Source organism: Ostrea edulis, chromosome 6 (assembly GCF_947568905.1).
Source record: "Ostrea edulis chromosome 6, xbOstEdul1.1, whole genome shotgun sequence".
In the NCBI taxonomy this organism is placed as follows: domain Eukaryota; kingdom Metazoa; phylum Mollusca; class Bivalvia; order Ostreida; family Ostreidae; genus Ostrea; species Ostrea edulis.
In genome coordinates this window covers 86,006,003-86,022,654 of record NC_079169.1, presented here as the reverse complement: position 1 = coordinate 86,022,654, position 16,652 = coordinate 86,006,003, and the positions used below count along the sequence as shown (strand labels likewise).

The following is a 16,652-nucleotide window of genomic DNA, read 5'->3' as shown; positions in this document are numbered from 1 at the left end:
AGAAAATAAACATGTGTGAACCCATGAAATATATGTAGTCGTTGAGTCTACGTCTAAAATAACCCCACGTGTGTAAGGTGAATTCCAAATTGGGGAAAATAGCTTTGACGCACCTGTCTAAATCTGGGAAAGATAGAACATAAACTTATGGTACGGTACTGTAGTAAATAAAATGCACTTCTTTACGTAGATACATGTACGAGTCTGAAATGCGCACGTGGCATCATTGGTTTGAATATGTATTTAATACACGCCCGAGTGATAGTTGTAGGTATTTAAATTTCTTTGTTTTGCACGCGATCTAACGTAACACGTTCTCTGATTGAGCAGTGGACTTTCCCTGTGTCCAATCATATGCTGAAAGTTGAGGCTACTGAAATCGCACTAAATCTGTCAAGGGTTTGTAGAGAAGCGGAGCGGATCGTAAACCCTTGGCTAGCGAAGTTGAAATGTCACCTGTTCAATCAATGATAACAAGAGACCCATGGGCCACATCGCTCATATGAATAACTTTGGTCCCATTGTTTTTCAGCTAATATGATTTTTTAAAGATTTTCCCCCAATCTTTATTCTCATGTAAAAAATTGACTCCAAAGTGTGGTTCCAACCTAGCCCCATTAGGGTCACAACATAGCCATTATACAAGGTCACAAGGTACGAAATCATGGTATAAAATGTAAGGTCTTTGCATAAAGAATATACATATGAAATTCCTACCTGAAACAGATTAGAAGATATTGCGCAATTAACCATTTCTTAGAAGCCAGTCTAAATCCAGGATGAAGGTTACAAAAAGAAAGGTCTTGTCACAAGGAATGTATATATTAATTTATCAGCAGGCAAAATTTGAACATTTGGTTCAAACTCCAAGGTCACAAGGTCAGACATCGTGGCATCAAATGAAGTTTCTTGACATAAGAAATCTTACTAATGTTAGATTTTCCTAAAAGTAGGTCATAATCAAAGGTAAAAACTTGGGATATGAGACCACTATTCCACTAAATATGAGAGCACGTTTGCTTATAGAGTTATGAGATTTATCACTGTGGGTTATCTTCCACCTTTCATCACTCACCATCCAAGTTTCAGACAGACATGACAAAAACAATACCCCCAGTCCTTAGTCACGGGGTTAGGGTGGTGATGAGTAAGGAACACCTGCATTTGGTGTGGTCCTGCTAATCTTAAAAAGAATTTGTTTTCTTTAACATATATTTTCAAATCAAACTCTGATTTCCTATCATGGCCCCATCTTACTTCGCGGGGGGTGGGGGGGGGGGTGGGTGGGGGGGGGGGCATGATTTGAACAAACTTAAAACTACATCACCTGGGAATGATTGCATAATAATATGAGTATTCATAGCCCTACTATTAGATTTTTAAAGAGTTATTTAAACTATTCTTATGTAAAACTTTGATCCCCTATTGTGGTCTCACCCTACTCCGAGGGGCCACAATTTGAAATTCAATCTACACTTCCTGCATATTGATATAATTAATCATGACCCTTTTGTTCTTCAGAAGAAGGTTTTGAAAGATTTTATATATCGGTGTGGAAACTTTTATCCCCTATTGTGGCCACATCCTACCCCTGGGGCCCATGATTTGAATAAATTTAAATCTACACTGTGTCAGGAAGCATTGGTAGAATTTGTAATTTTTCTGGTCTAGTGGTTCGCAGAAGACTTTTTAATGACATAGCCTTATTTTTACCTTTTTTTAATTATCTCACCTTTGGAGGAAGAGTGGCCCGTAAATTGAAATTAGGCCAAGTGGTTCTTGAGAAGATTTTTAAAAGATGCCTCAAATTCTTGATTACATTATGTGTATCTACTTAAAAAATGGCACTTTATTTGAAGAAAAAAAAACATTGAATCCACTCTGCCCGAGCATGCTTTGTGGCATGTTTATCTGAAATTAGCCCTGTGGTTCTGGAGAAGAAATCGAAAATGTAAAAATATTATGGACAGACAGGACCGACTGACAACGATCAAAAAGTGATCAGGGTTACTTGTGTCCAAACATACCTTCAAATATTCATTAAAGCCCCATACGACCTGAAAACTCACAGCTTCAAATGATTTCGTTTGTTGACGTAGCCATGTTGGGTAGCCGGGTCAATTCGAATCCCGGTTCATTTCCATACTTGCACGATAACGTCTAGATGTGAACTAATATCCCCACAAATGTTTTAGCTGGATATTTTAAATAATATATCATCCCGTTTCCTTTAAATGATAATTATTGGAATTGCTAAACTCACCGTAATGCGGCTTCCATTACTCTGGTCCGGTCTCCATCCCTGCCACACGAGTGTTAAGGACCACATTGGACTTTTGTAGCATTTTCATTAATCAAATTATGTGCATCAAAATTGGTACCGTATAAGTTTTACATTATGACCCCTGGGTCGAGGCCTCTGCTGGTGGACTGTTAGTCCCCGAGGGTCTCTACAGCCCAGTAGCTAAGTACTTCCTTACTAGCTTGAAAATACGGATGTATATTTAATTGCTGTTATAAAATTTAGAAATTCATTTCAAAATTAAGGATTATCTCCCTCATGCATAGCTCTTATCCTTGGACGAATTTGGCTCCACTTTTTTGGCACGCTGATTTTGGCTATATATAGCTCAAAAACTTCATAGTTATTTCGGATTTCAAACATTTCGGTTGAGCATCACTGAAGAGACATTATTTGTCGAAATGCGCATCTGGTGCATCAAAATTGGTACCGTATAAGTTTTACATATATATATTTGAATTATATAAATGTGTGTATGTGTTGGAAACCCCATGGACACGAATTATGCTCCTTTGTTAGCTGACCTGTCTTTTTATTCATAAGAAAGAATTTATTCAAAAACTTCTACGCGAGAAGAAAAGATATCTTACTGTGGCCTTCAATTCGACATTTAGATATATCGACGACCTATTATCTATTAACAATAATGATTTTCATTCATATGTCGATTCGATATATCCCAGTGAACTCGAAATAAAAGACACCACAGAGTCGTTCACTTCTGCTTCATACTTAAATATTTTATTGAAAGTAGATATTAACGAAAAACTAACAACTCAACTGTATGAAAAACGGGATGATTTCAACTCCTCCATCGTCAACTTCCCATATTTATGTAGCAATATTCCATTATCGCCTGCACATTGTGTTTTTATTTCTGATTCTTGAGCTTGTTCTGCTTATAGTCAGTTTATAAATCGAAGCAGGCTATTGACAAACAAGTTGATTTTGCAGGGGTTCCAGCAGTCTCGTTTAAGGTCAGCATTTCGCAAATTCTATGGTCGTTATAACGATCTAGTTTGCCAATACAACCTATCATACCTCCATTTACCTGATCAAAATATGGGGCTCACGGCGGGTGTAACCGGTTCATAGGGATTGCTTACTCCTCCTAGGTACCTGATCCCACCTCTGGTATATCCAGTGGTCCGTGTTTGCCAAACTCTCTATTTTGTATTGCTTATAGGAGTTATGAGATTGATCACTGTTCGTTGCGGTTGATCTATTCAAAATTACATAATCAATTTTATCAATTATATATTTGTATGTAAAACTTTAATCCCCCCTTGTGGCCCCATCCTACCACCGGGGACCATGATTTGAACAAACTTAAATCTGCACTATGTTAGGAAGCTTTCATGTAAATATAAGCTTTTCTGGCTCAGTGGTTCTTTTAAGATTTTTAAAGATTTTCCCTATATATTTGTATGCAAAACTTTGATCCCCCCTTGAGGCCCCATACTACCCCCGGAGGCCATGATTTCAACAAACTTGAATCTGCACTATCTCAGAAAGCTTTCATGTAAAAATCAGCTTTTCTGGTTTTAGTGGTTCTTGAGAAGACGTTCAAAGATTTTCTTTGTATATTTGTATGCAAAACTTTGATCCCCTTTGTGGCCCCATCCCGCCCCCGGGGCCATGATTTCAACACGCTTGAATCTGCACTATGTCAGAAAGCTTTTATGCAAATATCAGCTTTTCTGGCTCAGTTGTTCTAAAGAAGATTTTTAAAGATTTTCCCTATATACACTGTACTTGTATGCAAGGTGAAGATAACGAATAGTGATCAATATCATAACTCCTATAAACAATACAAAATAGATAGTTGGGCAAACACGGACCACTGGACACACCAGAGGTGGGATCAGGTGCCTAGGGGGAGTAAGCATACCCTGTTGACCGGTCACACCCGCCGTGAGCCCTATATCCTGATCGGGTAAACGGAGTTATCCGCAGTCAAAATCAGTGTGCCAAGAACGGCTTAACAATCGGTATGAAACACGTCAGACAGCATTTGACCCAATGATAGGTTCTATTGTCGAACTAGATTGTTATAACGACCATAGAATTTGCGAAATGCTGACTTCAATCGAGACTGTTGAAACCCCTGTACCATCAATTTGTTTGTCAGTAGCTTACCTCGATTTAAAAACTGACTACGCAAAACAAGCTCTTCCGTATCGAATCAGTTGAGATATAAAAACACCATATGCAGGTGATAATGGAATATTTCTACATAAATATGGGAAATTGACGATGGAGAAGCTGAAATTATCCCGTTTGTCATACAGTTGAGTTGTCAGTTTGCCGTTAATGTCTACTTTCAATAAAATATCTATGAAGCAGAAGTGGACGACTCTGTGGTGTCTTTTATTTCGAGCTCACAGGGGTATATCGAATCGACATATGAACGAAAGTTATCATTGTTAATGGACGAAACGTCGTTGATATATTTAAATGTCGAATTGAAGGCCACAGCAAGAGATTTCTTCTCGCTTTTAGGTTTAGGTTTTTGAATAAATTGTGCTTCATTATGAATATAGAAACAGGTCAGCTAACAAAGGAGCACAATTCGTGCCCATGGGAATTCCAACAGACTGTTGGAAGACCTGATCACCAAAGACCACGAAGATATTGTCAATGAGTATATATCATTTGATTGTACGGCGTGGAACTTTCTTAATGTACATCATGTTTTAAATTTTACTAATTTTACTTCACATTATTGATGTTTTGCTTGCATAGTTTTAATTTTATCTGTCGTCATGCTATTGTGCTTTTCTTTTACTACTTTTAAAACATGCTGTATCATTTTTATTGTATGATGTAATATTATCATTATTAGTGAACTTTCAAACAGTCTCTCTTATCGATCTTATGCATTATTTTTCTGGCTGTGCGAAGTGTTTTAATTTTAAAATTTCACCTTTTTTTTCAAAATATTTTTTTAAACCTTTCGACTCAAGTATCACCCATTCAATTTACTCAGAATATTATGAAAATTTTCCAGAATTCTAAGAAAATTACTATAAAGATGAATAGCAATTTTAAATACGCCGGTTTCGAGATACACCCGAGCTATTTCCCTTTGAAGAACTATCGTACATAGTGAGGCGCGAAACAATTTGTTTACACGCGGGAGTGGGACTAATATTCATCACTGCGTAAGTGAATGTACTCAGTAAGTTTCTCATATGCTGTTTGATCACCCGAATTCGACTGATACACTAAGTTATAAGTATTTAGGGAGTAATTAAATACATAGAATTCTTATCATATTACATTATTTCGTTGGTCATAAGTACCATATCTAAGATATTACTTGCAAATACGACATTGTTTTTATGTTTCCACTTTAGTAAAACATTTCGTTCGATAGTATTTTGTATTTCTCACATTTACATATCAAAAGATCAGCCACTTTTAATACATTTCATCGTCTACCTCGTTGACTGTAGGTCCACGCTGTCCCAATTAGTCATTCAAAGTTCCACTAAATGCACCTCCTACACAGAAAAGTTCGTATCTCGAAACTGGCGTATTGGTTAAATGTTGCCTGGTTAAAAATAGAAAGGTCATCATTATTCAAATTGCTTCAAGAAAGAGGAGAAAGAAAAAACACTTCTATCCTCACATGATATGCAATTCCTCATTTATATGCATGAATATCACTAACGGACACGACAAACACTATCTGCCCTGGCCATATTCAGAGAGGGGCAAACAACTTGAAACTGAGCAAACCACCAGATAGGGAATAGTGAGTTTAAGGTCACAGGCAAGGTCAAGGTAAAAATTATGCCATAGTTAAATAGCTACAACTAATATGTATAAGCGTATTGATTGATTGATTATTGTTTAACGTCCCTCTCAAGAATATTTCACTCATATGGAGACGTCACCACTGCCGGTGAAGGGTTGCAAAATTTAGGCCTATGCTCGGCGCTTATCGCCATTGAGAAGGGAAGGATCTTTTTCGTGCCATACTTGCTGTGACATGGGACCCCCGGTTTTTGCGGTCTCGTCCGAAGGACCTCCCCATTTAGTCGCCTCTTACGACAAGCAAGGGGGCACTAAGGACCTGTTCTAACCCGGATCCCCACGGGACATAAGTGTAAGATTTTTCATAAATATATTGTCAATAATTGCCTTGAACTAAGCGAAACACCAAATAGGAAAAATTGAGGTAAAGATCAACGAAAATATCAAGGTCAAAGAATATTGATGCAGTTGATTGATTGGTTGAATATTGTTTAACGTCCCTCTCGAGAATATTTCACTCATATGGAGACGTCACCACTGCCGGTGAAGGGCTGCAAAATTTAGGCCTATGCTCGGCGCTTATGACCTCTGCGCAGGGAGGTATCTTTATCGTGTCACACCTGCTATGACACGGGGCTCGGTTTTTGCGTTCTCATCCGAAGGACCTTCCCATTTAGTCGTCTTCTACGACAAGCAAGGGGTACTGAGGACCTATTCTAACCCGGATTCCCACGGGATTTGATGCAGTTAAATAGGTATAGTTGATGCAGTTGAATAGGTATCACTAATACGTATCCGCATATAATGTTTGATAAAGATATCTTTAATGATTTCTTTGAAACTAAGCCAAATGCAAAGTGTGACGGAAGACGGACATGACAAACACTATATGCCCAGGCCAAATCATGGCGGGACATACAAACTTGAATTTATTCTAAGTCAGGAAGCTTTCACGTAGAGTTCAACCTTTTTGGCAAAGTGGTTCTTAAGAAGAAGATTGTTAAAGATTCCCCCTATATATTTGCATGTAAAACTTTCAACCCTATTATGGCCTACCCCTACCCCCGGGGCCATGATTTTAATAAATTTGAATCTGCACTATGTCAGGAAGTTGTCATGTAAATTTGAACTTTTCTGGCTCAGTGGTTCTTGAGATTTGTATGTGGCCACACCCTACCCCCAGGGTCCATGATTTTTGCAAACTTGAATATGTACTAATGTAAAACTTATACGGTACTAATTTTGATGCACCAGATCCGCATTTCGACAAATAATGTCTCTTCAGTGATGCTCAACCGAAATGTTTGAAATCCGAAATAACTATGAAGTTTATGTCAGGAAGCTTTCTTGTAAATTTAAACTTTTGTGGCCCAGTGGTTCTTTAATTTCTGAATGATCCCACCTTACTTTGCCCTTTCGTGGTTATCCCCACGTTGAAGATGACATAGCCCTTCAATTGAACAAATTTCAATTTCCTTCACCCAAGAATGATTTGTGCCAAGTTTGGTTAAAAGTGGCCTAGTGTTTATTTTAAAGATTTTTAAAAGATGCGACCAAAGTTTTACTAATTCTTGATTATCTCCACTTCAGAAAGGACGCAGAAGTTAATCTGCACCAATTTGAATCCTCTTGATCCAAGCATGCTTTGTGGCAAGTTTAGTTGCAATTAGCCGCGTGGTTTTGGAGAAGTCGAAAACGTTTACAGACGGACGGACGGGCACAAAAAAAGACGATCACTATCACCTGAAAAGCTCACTTGAGCTCTCACCTCCGGTGAGGTATAAACTACAAATGAAATCAATTAAATAATGCATACCCTGGATGCCGTCTCCATCTTGAATTCGTTAGATCTGTTCTCGGAATACAAGTAGTGCAGTGACGGAAGATCGTTCTAATGCTGTGAAGATTCCCAATACAATATAGTACTTTTTAATTGCTGTGAAAACTCTTTGATGATAAATACATGTAACCGTCATGTATTTAAATCAAAACACACTGGTGGTTCGGGTTCTAAAGTTCTTTATTGAGGATGATCTAAAAAAAAAATACGTAAAATACATATAATTAAGTTCTCTCTCACTATATCATTCACACTTTTAGTTATATTAAACTATTGATTTCAAAATATTTATAAATTAATGTAATAGATAAATATTTACCAATAGAGTAAATTCAAACTCTTACCGTGAACTGGGAAGAACAGAAACTGTAGTAAAACTTAAGTTTCTTTGATATGACAATACGTGAATAATAAGTCACTCAGTCCGGGTATGGAGTGTTGCTGGGTTAGTTTCTGGAATTGGCGCGAATCTTGCTTATATAGCACCAAACCAGTAAAACAACTCACAAGATACTCACAACTACACACAAACCATACTGACCTTTCACACTTCTCTCTCTACCAATCAGTGTTCATCCCGATGAATATGAATGAAATGAAACGACTTACGATGAAATGAGTAACGTAATAATTATATTAGTATGTTAAATATGAATTATTTCATCCTGTGACATACAAAATGAAATACACTCCAATTCTCAGTCAGTGTCGCTCGCCCAACTTCAAAACAGTGAAAGAAAGATTGTCGCGAGCTTACAAATCACGTGATCCACCTAGTAGTTTTTACCAACATTGAGAGATGGATCCATAATTTGTCAAAGAGTTTGGACCGTTTCATCTGCCCACAAATGGAGAGAGAGAGAGATGCGTAAGCATGAACAATTCTAATATACAAGCACAAATGACATTGCACCTAGAGGAACGACTAATACGTGTTTGAATTGTTGCGCACATGAATTAAATGAACGATATCTTTAATGCAAAGGAGTCTAAGAGCAGTATTTGAATAATTGCGAGCATTAATTATGCTATTGATATCATGTACAGTGAATAAAACTTGATTATTAGGACGCCACTTGGACTTTCACATAAATTATTTATATCCATTTAGAAAATTAGATAGTGCAAGATTTTCATGGGACTTGAATTTTTTTAATTTGACAGAAAATTCCGAATACGAGAGTTCATTATTAAAAAGTTTTACTGAAAACTTACATGTAAATAATTGCTCTTTAATTTGAATTTCAAACATCATGAATTATAATCAATGTTTGTAAATCATGAATGATATACATGTAATTGAATTAAAGGGCTCTGTAATCGAAAATAACAACTTAAAAAGGACCTACTGTGCATTGATATAAGAATACCCTTAATTATAATCCAATCAATGATATCTTTAGCAATTTTTTAGTTTAATTATGTTATATTGTATCACTTAATATAAATCAACAACTGAATAAGGAATTACTAAATTATTCTACCCAGTATGAAGAAAGTATAACTATTTCAACGAGAGAGCAATAATTCAATCAATTTACCATACTAAGATGCAACCACTAGAAATAGTGGGGAGGGGTGGAACTGAATTAATTAGAAAGCGTGTATACATTTAGGGAATGTTTGTGAACTCTAGTAATGTTCTGTTAAAGAAAAATGTGCAACGATATTTTCAACAAAAAGAATATATCATTCATTTATCTGGCCATAAATAAGCTACAGTTTGTTCTTGTTGTATATTAAAAAGACGAATGTTGAGGAAAATAAATTATTTTTCATAATATTAAAATAGATTGCTCGGTACATATAAAATTGAGTTTTTGTCTTCAGTAATTTAATTCAAGATGACAGCAATTCTGGAGTAATTACAGAAAGATATATGTTAATTCTATATGCAGATTCAGCACTCCTGACATATGCTGGAAATTTCCATACGGCTGACTCAATAAACCAACAGGCATATTCTATTTATTCAACAATTATCAAAACATAGATAGATAGATACAATAAATGTTTACTTTAGTATATTCTACTCACTGTTGGATACTTCATTTGCATAAGTTTTTTTTATATAATTCTCTGTTCATTAATTAGTTTTCTCATTATTCATCGATTAGAATAGAATAATTCCGTGCCCATTTAAATCATTTTCAGAGATACTAGTACCGTCCCTTGAATGTTCTAATTTTCCACTTCAATGCTGAACGAAAGCAGAGCGAACGTTGGGTGAATACTGAACGCAACCCGGTGAATGCTGAGCGAGAACGGAGAGAATATTGAGCAAACGATGAATAAGAAAATTAATTCATGCATAAATTAGTTGTTTAGTATCTTTAACGACGACTTTTCATAACTGATCGCATCCAATGTTGATGTGTGGCGTCTAGTCCTTCCTTGTTGGCCTATCAATACACGTAGTAACATTTCGCGCAAGTTACGTCCCGTGTCCGCCATCTCCCAGTTAAGGAGGCACTCTACATCATCACAATGGTTGATTTCCTTTAAAAATATTGATAAAAATATCAGCAATATTTTTTCTATTCATTAAAAAAATTATCGCCGAACTTAGTAGCTCAGTAGATTAGCGAGTCGACTGCTGAACTGTACATAGCGGGTTCGAGTCCAGCAAGGGTTTTTTTTTTTTTTAAAAAGAAATCAGATTGCTTTCAACTAAAACTGGATGTTTTGACTAAGTAAAGTAAATTTAAACGATTTAAATTTCAAAATATTGTTGTACATATCCTCCACTTTTCATACATATCAAATTTCTCTGGTGTAGCATACCACCTTATAAATCGCATTGACCATGGTCATTTTCTCATCTGTAGCTTTGACATTTGTTATTTTCCCATCAATTGCAGTTAACTACAATGCCACAGGGTGGCGTAACCCATTAACTTGTATGAAAGCTTGATAAGTAGCTAAGGCCAGAGCTTTTTTAATTTTCTGTTTAACGGGAAACGCCGAACCGACTTTTTTTAAATACCAAAAAAAAAAAGGAAAAAAAAAAGGTAGAATTTACTTTCATTTTTCAAATCCCCGCCGAACGTCTATTATGTGATGTTTTCAAATAAAATCGGGATCGTTATACACAATATTAAAGAATCATGTAAACGCTTGTTGATAAGGGAATTCTTAAAGCTGAATCAAAACTTCTTGCTGATTACGACTATTTACCAGTAAATGAGAACTAGTTTAATGACGTTTCCGCGGGAATATGGAGGATCACATGTACACGAGAATCAACGTTAAATGCATTGACTCACCAGTTTGCCGCAGTAAAATTGTGAAGGCACGTTTAAATGACACTGCTGGGCATGTCATTGCCGAAATCGGATCTTTTAGAAGAATCGGACAAAAATGTCTACCTCAAAATATCACGGATCGAAAGTGAAAACACTGGCATTGATCCCCAAACACCTGTCAGCGTGTTGAAAGATTTTGGGTAAGCCATTGAATAGTTATATAGTCATACACGTTATCCTGTGAAAATAAAATTGTTAAAAGTATATTGTGACCATTCTTTCACATCATTACTGATTTTGAATTCAGTAGAAGCTTTGAATATATATCGAAACACTTCCATGGTAACATTGAATGAGTATTGGTGTAGATTCATAGTTTAGGATTAACATATTTTAGATACAAATCCATGTCTGCATGGATGAATAAATTAGGGTCTGACCAGGATTCCAGCAACAACAACACAGCTGCCAAGGGGAAGAATATATTTGATGTATTGAAGGCCGCTACTAGAAGCTACACACATTATCCAGCACAAAGGTAGATACGAGTATGAAATAAAATACGTTTTACCTTGTGCACAACATATTTAAATACAGATGCAAATTAAGCAATATACAGAATTTATTACGTTCAAAACAATTTGATTTGATATATCCCTGTGAGCTCGAAATAAAGGACACCACAGAGTCGTCCACTTCTGCTTCATACTTAGATATTTTATTGAAAGTAGACATTAACGGCAAACTGACAACTCAACTGTATGACAAACGGGATGATTTCAGCTTCTCCATCGTCAACTTCCCATATTTATGTAGCAATATTCCCACTATCACCTGCATATGGTGTTTATATATCTCAACTGATTCGATATGCAAGAGCTTGTTCTGCGTATAGTCAGTTTTTAAATCGAGGTTAGCTACTGACAAACAAGTTGATGGTACAAGGGTTTCAACAGTCTCGATTGAAGTCAGCATTTCGCAAATTCTATGGTCGTTATAACGATCTAGTTCGTCAATACAACCTCGCATTGGGTCAAATGCTGTCAGACGTGTTTCATACCGATTGTTAAGCCGTTCTTGGCACACTGATTTTGACTGAGGATAACTCCGTTTACCTGATCAGGATATAGGGCTCACGGCGGGTGTGACCAGTCAACAGGGGATGCTTACTCCTCCTAGGCACCTGATCCCACCTCTGGTGTGTCCAGGGGTCCGTGTTTGCCCAACTATCTATTTTGTATTGCTTATAGGAGTTATGAGATTGATCACTGTTCGTTATCTTCACCTTGCATTGATCACTGTTCGTTATCTTCACCTTGCATTCAAAATTCATATTCAATGAGGATGAAAATTTTAAGTGAAAAATCTAGAACAAACAATTTATATATCTTCTTGCAGAAAAGAAATTACTTCCAAGGATAGGTTATACAATGGTATCATCTCGATCCTAAAGAAGCATAACATTGGGTTCACCAAGTTCAAAGTGTGGGCAACCACATAGTGTCTACGTTGACTCGGGCATTGTGGTACCTAGATCCACATCATGAGAAATTTCGGAAAAGAGGCTCTTTAAGGAAATATGCGGCTACCGTGATCTCAAAATGCAACATAAGAACATTCCACAGGTACGGATAAATTCAGACTTACAAATTTAATATTTATGTGTTTTACAAATAATGCACAAAATACTAGAGATATTTTCTGTATGGGGTATTAACATGTACTAAAAACTTAGATATGTTTTTCAGGTTGTTTCCAGTGACCTAAGAGAAAATATGGAAAACTTGTCATCACTTCTGACAATACCATGGTCAATGAATCCCCAGTGTAAAGAATACTAATCGTCTGTTGAAGATTTGATTTCTTATTTCAAGAAATATGAAGAGTATTTATGCAACTGCAACAAGAAGATGAAGGAGAACCATAACAGCCCTGCACCAGTGCGCGATTTTAAGGACAACTGGATGCTTAGAGTTGTTGAGCCTGTTAGAAAAGTTACTGTAGAGTATGGAGCTTTGGACTTGTGTGTGAATGATATGGCAGAATATCAACCTATTGACCTCATAGATTTTGAACCTAATGATAAGGAGGCAAGAAGAAAATGGATAACACACTTAGGGTTATCAAATCTATAGCCTTATTTTCATTCCAATATGGAAACTATCTTGGAAACATGAATGTTTTATGGAAACTTCCAGATTCAACTGAAAGAGATACAGTCAAGCAAGTACAAGTTGTCAACGAAGTAAAACAGAACATAATGAAATTTTCTACAAGAAAGATGCAGAAGGATTTTATAGATCGATATAAAACCTGTACCGGCCTACAGCCAGTAGTTTTAACGAATATCTATATGTATCTTACAGAGTTTGAGTATCAGGCAAATGCTGAAGAGGTTGAAGAACGCTTTATGAAGTTTCTGTTGGAAAGTGAAGACTGTGATTTGATTTTTGACATGCGAAAAAATAATGGTCGACCTACAGAAGAGAAGTTCAAGCCATTCTGGAAGGAACTGAATAAGTTTTTTGATGAAAAAGCTGCTGTTCATGAAAGGCGATCAAATGACAAACTTTACTTACCATTTGCCATTTCAGTGGAAGATCTCAGGCGCCAAATACTTGAGAGATTACCAGAGGGTTCAGAGGCTCCGTCTGTGTCTTGGCTTAAATTCAACTTTAGTCCAGCAAATGTGTACAACACAACAGCTAAAAATTACATTGGACAATACAATGTTCGGTTGGCAGTACAAAAAAGATTAGTCCGAGTTAAGCATCTCGACTCTCATTACTGTGCTGTTCTATTTTCAATGCTGAAAGAATTTGCTTACCAGATGAGAAAGTATTCAAGTTTCCAATGCATGGATGACAAGGTCATTGTTTCTTTGGGTGAACCGGGTCATCCAGTTTCAAATGGAGTACGTGCTCACCATGGCGGACTTGTAGGTGGGTGCATGAAAGTGGTAGCTTTATACCATGACTTCCATGTAGGTGGGATAATTCCATCTGTCTGTTTCATGAACGATATTCCAGAAAATCCAAAAGACTCCTTTTACAATGGACTTCTTTATGTTACTGTCAAAGACAAGGTTTTCCAAGCCTCATCTCCACTGCGACATTCCACTGAAAATGTGTCTTTGATGCGCAAGTGCTTCTCTAATGATGATGTGAACCTTCGAACTCCGGTGCTCATCCGTTACACTGATGGTGGACCAGACCACAGGACAACATATAAAAGTGTGAAAATTTGTGCTCTGATGGAGTTCATAGCTCTTGACTTGGACATGATAGTATGTGCACGAACAGCTCCATGTGGAAGTTATGCAAATCCAGCAGAACGAACAGTGAGTCTCCTTAATTTAGCTTTACAGAATGTAGCATTGGAGAGAGATGCTATGTCTCCAGACTGTGAAATGCAAATTAAGTCAGCAAGATTACTTAAGAAGCTAAGGAACTTGGCAAGTAGAAATCAGAGACTTAAAGAAGAGTGCACACAAGCAGTTGGTGTATCATTGAACGTTTTAAAAGAAAGATCCAAGCGTCTCAGATGGAAAGGAGAAAATGTATGTGTGCAGGAGGCAGCTAGTCAAGAGGAGATGAATGCATTGGTTGAAAGTCCTCGATGAAAATATTCAGTGTGATGCAAATTTGTCAAATCTACAATCTAAAGCAATTGATGCTTTCCTAGAGTCCCAATCCCGAAGTCGTCAATACATTTTTCAGTTATGTAAATGTCATTTTTTTTAAATCATTATACATTTACTCATCAGTTTAACTTTAGGTTTTAGTATCATTATGTGATAATTTATTTTTAGATAAAGAAGTGTTTGACAGACAACTGTGGGTATTGTGTGCTAAATCCTCCCCGGCTTCCAGAGGATGTCTTCCGTGACCTTCAGTTTGTTCCAGATCCAACAAAGGATGAAAATGGGCAGTACAAAAGCTTTAAGGATCTGTATGGAACAGAAACTAATGATATGGAGACACCAAGTCTGAAAGGAAAACCTGGAGATTCTTCTGAAAGAGTCAAGAAATTTAAAGCTGTATTGGTTGGAAGTAAGTGAACATAATTACATGTAGCTTTGTATCTGTTCAGGAGAATATGTTTTTGTATTGTCGTGACAACTCTTGTAATTTCTTGTAGCAAAGGTTAGGGGATCTGTGCTCTGCACAGAGTGTGGGAAGAGGAGGGTTATCTATGCAAGCAGAAAGTTGAACAGAACCGAGGAGAGCAGTGGAGCGTGTTCAAGAGGAACTACTATATCTTTGTGGCAATCCTTTGTTTCCTGGTGGACAATACCAAGATGTCATTATCTGCAGGCAAAATATTGATTGTTCATCTCCAATTGAAACACAATATTATGCAGGTATGCAAGTTTAAGAAAAAAATGATCAATGAAAAGTCTGAAGATAAACAGTCAACATCAAGTGACCATTTTGTGAAGTGTATGTAGTTTCCTACTTCATTTGATTTTATTAACGTTTTATTTTCTATAGGATCAACACAGATTTTTGATGCAATCTGCTTTCATTGTGGAGACTCAGATGTGACCAATTGTGAAGAATTCAGGAGACTTCAAGCAGATTTTGCTATTGTCCGTCCCATATGCCAAGCATATTTGCTTGCAGGAAAACAAATTTCCACACGGAATGCCAAGAAGCGAAGAAACTTATATTTAGCTCTAAAACTTCATAGTTATTTCGGATTTCAAACACTTCGGTTGAGCATCACTGAAGAGACATTATTTGTCGAAATGCGCATCTGGTGCATCAAAATTGGTACCGTATAAGTTTTACATTTGATACTCTATCAGTTCCTAGGCACCTGATCCCACCTCTGATGTGTCCAGGGGTCCGTGTTTGCCCAACTATCTATTTTGTATTGCTTGTAGGAGTTATGAGATTGATCACTGTTCGTTATCTTCACCTTGCATACTGAATCCAAATAAATGCTAAACATTTTTTATTGTGTGGATTTCTATTTTTTAACATTTTATTTTTTTAAAAAAGAAAGACACACTTTTTCCAATTTTTTTATTGACTCGTCTCAAGAGTTATGGAACTTTTTTTTAATTTTTATTTCACCCCTTGACTCCATTTTTTAGAAAAAATTCCCGTTAAACAGAAAATAAAAAAAAACTCTGGCCTAACATTCACAGTAATAACGTCTTATATTTGGTAAGGTAAAGAAGGAAAAGGGCGAATTTATTGATCAAAAACTTGTTTGAGTTTAGGTTCATCGTTTTAGAAATAGCTTTCATGGAGTTCGAAACTGGTTTGATGGTTTAATGGTTTGGCACCAAATGGAAAGTTTCGGTTTATTAAAAAACACCAAAAGTAGCTAGCATAGTCCAGGGGCGTAGCTAGGACTATTTCAATGTGTAGGCCCGAAAGATGAAGGTTTGACCAAGGCGCGAAACGCTGAAGAGGGGGGGGGGAGTAGTGCGATAGGGAATTGTCCTCTCCGGCGGGGGGGGGGGGGGGGGGGGGGGCATTCCCGAATTTTT

General features: G+C 36.8%; 1 protein-coding gene across 1 annotated transcript; it reads left to right on the top strand.

Moving 5' to 3' along the window:
- The first annotated feature begins 10,536 nt into the window (after positions 1-10,536).
- On the top strand, positions 10,537-15,477 carry LOC130047339 (uncharacterized). Its single transcript, XM_056142025.1, has 5 exons — positions 10,537-11,687; positions 12,548-12,774; positions 12,898-14,753; positions 14,961-15,201; positions 15,290-15,477. The coding sequence occupies exons 3-5, from the start codon at positions 13,251-13,253 to the stop codon at positions 15,475-15,477; spliced, it is 1,932 nt and encodes a 643-aa protein (XP_055998000.1). The 5' UTR covers positions 10,537-11,687; positions 12,548-12,774; positions 12,898-13,250.
- The last annotated feature ends 1,175 nt before the right edge of the window (positions 15,478-16,652 follow it).

What these genes read in the sequence shown, in the direction of transcription:
- LOC130047339 (XM_056142025.1), top strand. Translation starts at nt 13,251, where the DNA reads ATGGATAACACACTTAGGGTTATCAAATCTATAGCCTTATTTTCATTC. An exon ending in AAGAGGAGATGAATGCATTG is followed by an intron (nt 14,754 to 14,960) that starts GTTGAAAGTCCT and finishes ATTTATTTTTAG; the next exon opens with ATAAAGAAGTGTTTGACAGA. An exon ending in TAAAGCTGTATTGGTTGGAA is followed by an intron (nt 15,202 to 15,289) that starts GTAAGTGAACAT and finishes AATTTCTTGTAG; the next exon opens with CAAAGGTTAGGGGATCTGTG.